Source organism: Euprymna scolopes, chromosome 13 (assembly GCF_053919585.1).
Source record: "Euprymna scolopes isolate OS-2025 chromosome 13, ASM5391958v1, whole genome shotgun sequence".
NCBI classification, from domain to species: domain Eukaryota; kingdom Metazoa; phylum Mollusca; class Cephalopoda; order Sepiida; family Sepiolidae; genus Euprymna; species Euprymna scolopes.
In genome coordinates this window covers 140,621,333-140,629,141 of record NC_136494.1, presented here as the reverse complement: position 1 = coordinate 140,629,141, position 7,809 = coordinate 140,621,333, and the positions used below count along the sequence as shown (strand labels likewise).

Here is a 7,809-nt window from a genome sequence, read left to right as displayed (position 1 = left end):
TATTGCATTATTTCGTTGAAAAATAACTGTTTTTAACTAAAGATGTGAGCATTAATAAAGAAATCATTAAACTGCATTAAATTTTATATATAATTGGTCTGACATCCTTTCTATTCCATATTTATCATTCGTTTCAGGGGTTTTCATTTATTTCTCTGGTTAACTATAGACTTTAGAATTGGTACCATTTTTGATTCCTAAGTTCTTCTATGTCAGGTTCATTCATTTGCACATTTTTATATTTTCGTAATTTGACTTATTAGTATAAACGCGGTTTTGGTAACGAGCATTGCAACATTTTTGAATAAATAGATATAAAATGAATTAATATTTCTGTGTACGATTTCTAATAATTTCAGTAAGCATTTGTTTCTTGTTTAATGTTTTTGTGTCCCTTTTTTTTTTCCTGTATATAAAATAATTTATGTAGTTCCTTATGCGACTTAAAACAACTAGGTATACTTTACCTTTATTCAATGCATGGATGAGCATTAAGGTAATAAACGTGGGGATGGCGTAAGGACTAATGAACATATGATACACGAGCAAGTGAAAAAAGTTTATACCAAAGAAGATGATAGCATGACGAACGAACACGATCCTCTGAATTTAACATGGACATATAATAATAGTACAGCTTTGTTTCAGACAGCAATTTCCTAAATGTCATTTGTTAAGAAAAGTATGATCGAAGTTTTGGATTCGTATAAAGGGATAGAAATACGTGAATAGTTCCAAAACCAAGCCTTTTTTTGTTAACTCGAAAAGTTAAAGAGCTACGAAGACGAAAGTGGTATCATTAAAACAAGCGAACTTTTCTGCTCCAGAATTTATTTTTCCACATAATCACTAATATTCACAATGCACTTTGGCCAACAATGAACAATTTCTGTGCAGGTGCGTCTTGAGTGCACTTTGTAAGACGAGAGTTGTTCAAAAAGTAATAATTTACAAAGTTGAAGAGCTACGAAGACGGAAGTTGTACCATTACAACGAGGGATATTTCTGCTCTAGAATTATTTCTTCTAGATGGGCATTGTATGTCCAATGCGTATTTACCAGAAATTCAATCTCGCGTTTCTGCTTCTGACGTACGTCCATGATAAGGTGATTTTACTTTTTAGTCTCACACCATTAATATCTGAAACAGAGAGATGAAATTTTCAAGTCATGAATGCATACGTTATGCCATAAAAATGCAATTTTGAATTACTTGTATTCCATTCAGATATAATAAAAAAGGAGGCATTACATTTGGAACGACCATTATAGATACAATTATACCAGAAAACGTCGTCTTTTAACATTCTGTTCATCGAACGAATGTTTTCGAGTTCAGTTTTATATATGCGCGATCACACTTTTTAGACTCCATGCCTATTTCAGTTACAGTTTCTTCTAATCTGACCCTTAACAACATTACTTCCGCCCCCGTCGTCATATCATTAAGCATGGCAATATTCGGAAAGAAAAGAAAATGTCCGATAATCTCCCGGCCCTTCAGTGAAATTTAGTCGGGGTAAGAAGTCGCTGCACATTAAAGGAGCGATCAGGAAATTAAGAGGCCCCTGTGCGGCGGTCAGCCTTTGTGTTAGCGAGAAGAGAAAGGTGACTTTTAATCTATCCACAATATAGGGTCCGGTATGACAGACGCTGAAGCGGGAAAAACGCCCCTAACGACATATCACTGATTTCAGATGCGCTAAGATGAAAGAATCGGGGTTCTTGCTGCTTGCTTTTTACAAGAAGGTATCTAAACTCGCGGTATCCGTGGTGATCGTCCACTTTAAGTAAAACAGGGTTTAATACCTGTGTATTTATTAAATGTTTGACTAGTAATGATATCTGTGTACGACTAGTTACCTGAAACTTACTGAAATATTTGTGAAACGAAAAAGAGAGGTAAATAAAATTTACAATGAATTTGTTTAATCAAAGCTTTTTATCAGAATAAAACTTGTAAATGGCTTCAGAAAAAATGTACTATCATTATCTTTTCATGTAAATTATCTGATATCATTAAAATTATATAAAGTGTCAATACATTCGGAGGCCAGGACTGACAGAAAAAGAACAATCTACTCCTGTGGATTGAATCAAATAATAAATAATCGTATAGATTTAAGTTCTACATAAACGTAATAATATGTATTTTGCACATATATCTTGTATCAGTACAACATATATGGGATACATTTAGCTTCGACATGCCATTACCTAAAAAGCTCTTTCCTTCATTGCTCGTTGTGTAACCCTTATATTTTTATATTTATTTTGTAACAAATTCTCTGTGTAGTATTGTACTGTATACAATATATAGTAATGATTTAGGAAGCTCATGGTCCTTATATATGATGTATCAAATATATAATCCAGTCTGTAAATATTAATGGAAGCCTTTAGTAGAAACTGTTCTTCACACAGATATGCGGAGTAAAAAAAAGAGGATTTAAGGCTTGCATAGTTTTAGTTTCCTAAATGTAAATCCACCCTTACTCGTGTTTTCCAAAAGTGCTCTATTAATCAAATGTATGTATATATATATATATATATATATATATATATATATATATATATATATATACATGTGTGTGTGTGTCTATGTGTTTCTGTGTGTTATTGAGTTAAATTGTAATAAAACGAAGGAACACAAGACTTTAAGGAACAAACATGCAGTCACATATATTACAGGCAAAAGCAGGTTGAGCAATATAATTCCTCAATGGTAGGACGACCTCCTTGGCCGCGTGTCAATCTCTGCCACCGAGCACTTGTATTGGATCCCGGAAGTGACGTCAGCAGAGGAAGTGACATCATGAGATAGTCCATTAATCCCAGGGAGGGGCGTCTCGAACAATATATATATATATATATATATATATATATATATATATATATATATATATATATATATATATATATATATTAGCGCACGAGACCAACGTTGTCCTGGATTGAATTACGACCAGAAATGTTCCATTTTCTTATACTTTTATTATCATCGAAATCGGGGAAACCACCTATTTTTACTGCCTTAGTCTGATCTGTATGTTAAATAAAAAAAATAAAAATTAAAAAAAATTCCTCCTCTAACTAAACTTTACTTGACTATAAATTCTAACAATTAATTTTACTGTATTCTGTAAGTTATTCCTCTTCTAAAACTTTCAGTCTACTCTACTTCCCTAGCTCCTACTAACATTTATACATAACACACGCTGTGAGGAGATTTCTTAGATTTCAGGCATCTACCTCCGCCTGCTGGCCGATTGGAAGTCATTATCACTAAACATCTATACATTGCTACGGCTAAGGCATGCATTAGGTCAGCGGTTCTCAACCTTTTTTGACCCATGGACCCCTTTTCCCTTCTTTTTTTTCTTGGTGGACCCCCTTATAATTTTTGGTCATAAAACAATATTCTATTTCTCAATATAATTTTTTGAGCTTTTAATAAACAAATAAATATTATATAATTAAACTTTATTTTTAAATGAAAACTAATTTAATGCAAATAAAGTATTTTACAACAATTATAATAATGAAAACTTGATTAACGCTAACTGTTTTTTGTGTTTTTGTTTTTGTAAATTCACATAATGGAATGAATGTGTGTGTGTGTGTGTGTGTGTGTGTGTGTGTGTGGTTTTGGTACTGATGCAGAATACTGGCCGTGCTATTTTGTAGATAGGATTTTTAAGTTATACTCAATTTTCACGGTATGTTTTGTTCCATTAAATTGTTAGCTGAATGTACATACATCTCAACCTTTTCCCAGCTATCGCCCCCAAAAGCTATTTTTGACTTAAGTAAATTCATAATCGCCTCCAAGAATAAATAATAACAAATATTGTAATTATGACTAACCAACACTATAAACATTTTGTACATGCAAATGGAAAACAAATTAATTAAAAATAATTTTATTGCAAATTTACAAGAAATGTAGAGAGTCTAACTAGTGTGAGCCCTGAGATTGGTGATGTTTCGCTAAAAATTCAATGTCAGGTTTAATATTACTCAAGCAGATACGAATATCTCCACGAGAAATAATTTCAAATCTGTTTCGTTCCTTCTGTAAAATGTGATTCACAGCGCTGAATCCAGTTTCGACAAGATATGATGTTGGGAAACACAAAAGGATTTTCGACATTTGTGACCACAAATTTGGATACAGTGATTTTACAGTGTTTGATTGCCAAAATGCACACAAAGTTTCTCTTTTGAACTTGATTTGCAATTCATCATTGCATTTTATCTCGATGATTTCCTCCTGGATATTTTCGTGTGCACTGAGAGGATCACAATCGAATGGGTCAATCATCCATGGCTCAATAGTGAAGTCAAATAAATCGGAAAATCTGATTTCTAGATCATTTTTCATGGCTGACAGATGGTTACAATAAATAATGTCATTTTCACATAAGTCGATTTCCGCTAGTTCGGGTATATTATCAAATCGCCTTCGTTTTAAATTAATTTGAAACATTAAGTTTTTCAACAAAAGCTCTTATCGCCCGTTTACTGTCTATCAGGGTTATCATTTTTCCTTGCAGCAGAAGAGAGACTTCATTTAACTTACGGAAGATCCAACTAAGATAGTGTATATTTTTCTTTTGAGCTTGAATTTCGATAGCTAAGTCTGACTGTCCTTCTGTTTGTAGGAATACAACTATTGCATTAAATAAGTTTACAAATCTTTGCAAACAGTTGCCTTTGGATAGCCACCGGACATCGGTATGCAAAAGGAGTCTTATATATTGTTCGTCAGTATCAACACAAAATTTTCGAAAAAGACGGTCACATTTACTGTTAGATTTGATTTTGTTTATTGTTTTTATAACAGTATTCATTGACTGATTTAGAATAGGGCTTAAATTTTCGGCCATGAGTTGATGCCTATGTAGCACACAGTGTATAGCTAAAATATCGGGGCACAGCTTTTTCAAAAAAGAAATGAATCCTTTGTGTCTTCCCACCATAGCCATTGCACCATCAGTAGCACATGAAACTAAATTTTTAGTATATGAAATATCTTTTTCTTTAAAAAAAGTTTTCACAGCAGAAAATATGGAAGCGCCTGTAGTGTCAGTCTTCAACAGTTTTACAAACAATAAATCCTCTTGTAATGCACAATTATTATCAAAATATCGGACATATCCCATTAAAAGAGTCTTATTGTCAACAACAGTACTTTCGTCGATTTGAATGGAAAAGTTTGTAGTTTTCAATCTTTGAATTAGTACGTCTTCGATATAATCTGACATTTCATCAATTCTCCTACGGATAGAATCATTACTCAAAGGTATTGCCTTAATGATGGATGAAGGATCTTGATTCATAATTTCTGTTATTACTGCTTCTACTGCAGACTTAATAATCTTTTCAGCTGCCGTATGTGAGCTACCTGTTTTCGCAATAATTTCAGCAATTTTGTAGGAGGCAATTAGTCCACCGTCATTAATTTTTGTCTGCTTCTTAAATAATGAAATCAAAGTACTACGACTTTCTAACGCAGATTTCAATTCCTGAAAATATTCGATAGGCTTACTGACTTTATCGGGGTGTTTTCTTCTCATGTGGTCTGAAAGCCGAGAGGGTTTCATGGCTTCATTGATGACAGATGAGGCAAAAGGGCTGCTTTGCGTCTGTAGAGTTTTTGATGAATCCATATTGTAAGTACCCATCGATATACTGTCGACACTTCTTTTTTGCCGAGCTTGCCATAAAAAATAAGGGTGCGAGCTGTAATAAACTAGCGTATGGTCGCAAGAAAAAAATACGGACAAATTGAGTAAGATTAAATTATTTTTATTCTCACCACAAAGCAAAAGGTTGTTTGTTTGTTTGTTTTTTATTATTTCCTTGATGGCGTCGACGGCAACGGTGAGTTTGTTGATTCGGCAGTCGGTGACGGCGGTTGTGCGAGAGCTTACCACGATGGTGGCGACGATGACGTAGACAGTAGCAGTCGGTGACGACTATGGGGAGGCGATGATGTCTGCGGTGAAGTTTATTGATACATCAGTCGGTGATATCAGAGAAGCGGCGGCGGCGTCGGTGATAGCCTTGTTGTTGATGTTAGCAGTAATGACGAAGCGAGTTTTATAAACGTGATGCTCGTTTTGTCGCTTGTTGTTTTAATGCGTGTTTCTCCTTTGGTCGCCGGCTGGAAAGAGCAGTAGAGAACTCGTATTTCGCGCCAAGTCTTTTTTTCTTCGTTTTCCTTCGGAGCTCCGGAAACGGTGCACGCTCAGTGTGTCGCCGTCCGACATTAGTTCCGGGTATTGAGTTAGTGTTTTGTTTATGTAAATATGAACGAATCTGTAATATAACAGAGCGAATGAAAATTGTAAACACTTGTAAGACAATGTCACTGGAGAATCGGATTTACTGAAATAAATTGAATATTCAAAACTGACAATTCATTTATAAGAGAGCAATTCATAGGTCACGTGACCAAAGTTTCGCACTAATAGTTTAGCTACGCGTTTATAATTTCAAAAAATTTTAAATATTTACTCAAAAAAATGTCAAAATTTTTCACAGATAAAATTGATTGAAAATCGCCCCCCCCCCCAAATTTGATTTTCGCCCACTAGGGGGCGATTCGCCCCCGGTTGAGAACGGCTGCATTAGGTTATTCTTACCCAGATAGATACTCACTAGACATAGTCTGTACTTAGATATATAGCTATATACATTACATAGCAATAGCTGTCTATTCCTTAGTTTTGCAATGATAAACACAACAACTGAACCGATACTCTGTAATGCAACATATAACTTCATTATTTTCAAACGAAAAGCTGAAGATATCTCTGTTAGAAGTGGAAACACACTTAATACCTAAAACCTCCATATATTCGCATTTGCGGGAAATCTGTCCATATATCTATTTACTTTATTATACATACTGAAAACCGCCATAGCTTATAATTTTATTTCCAATTATACCTGTAATGTATTGTACACCATATCAACAATCGTGGTACTTGTATCTCCATTGAAGATACATCTTTACCCTCCTGCCATCCTAAATACCCAGAGCCTTGGCAATATCATTTTTAGTTAATGCTTAATATCAAGCCATTCTGAAATGCGTTATCCTATTCCTTAGCCACCATATAAATACGGAAAAGAAATTCTAAACTTAAAGGGAAAATATAAAACCATATACTAACTCCTTCCAACAAACCTGTTGCAAATACAGCTGCTTCCATTGCATTAACTTTTACTCATCCCTTCCTCCAGTAACAATGAAATAGCAATGTCGCATTAATCACTTTGAGGAGTGCAATTTATCAGTAGATGTATAACATACACATTTACATAAAAACCCAATACATTTACAGATAAACCCACGCGGGATCGCAGGAATAGCTGGAGTAGGACCCAGGCGCGGGGCAAACCCTCTCGGTGCTGATCGACCCGTAGATCTTTCCAGCTCATCTTTCTAGGAGAAATAAAACTCTGAAGCGAAATCTAAGGGGAAGGAGGCCTCTCCAGTCTTGGATGACAACCTTCCTAGAGCTGGTGACTCAAACAAATTATCGGTCTGCAAACTTAAACTGCTTAAGGAGTAAATAGGCACAGCCTATCGGTCGTCTTCCATACTACGTATTTGCCTATTAGCCAGGTGTAGAGGTCGAATCAGAAGGATTCGACAGAAACACTCAGTGGTCGATCTTGTTTCCTGACTAGGGCAATGAACACCGTTTTCCCCTCTCACGACACATCATATCCTTCTAAGCAGGGCACTTGGGAGTGCTTGAATGCCTTAATGCTAGTAGAGATAGATTGGGTTTG

The 7,809-nt window shown here is 35.0% G+C and overlaps 1 protein-coding gene across 1 annotated transcript; it reads right to left on the bottom strand.

Moving 5' to 3' along the window:
• Nucleotides 1-4,475: 4,475 nt before the first annotated feature.
• Nucleotides 4,476-5,687, bottom strand: LOC145292338 (zinc finger MYM-type protein 6-like). Its single transcript, XM_080138669.1, has one exon. It carries the CDS (start codon nucleotides 5,685-5,687, stop codon nucleotides 4,476-4,478), a length of 1,212 nt encoding a protein of 403 aa, XP_079994795.1.
• Nucleotides 5,688-7,809: the final 2,122 nt, after the last annotated feature.

What these genes read in the sequence shown, in the direction of transcription:
- LOC145292338 (XM_080138669.1), bottom strand. Translation starts at nt 5,687, where the DNA reads ATGGGTACTTACAATATGGATTCATCAAAAACTCTACAGACGCAAAGC.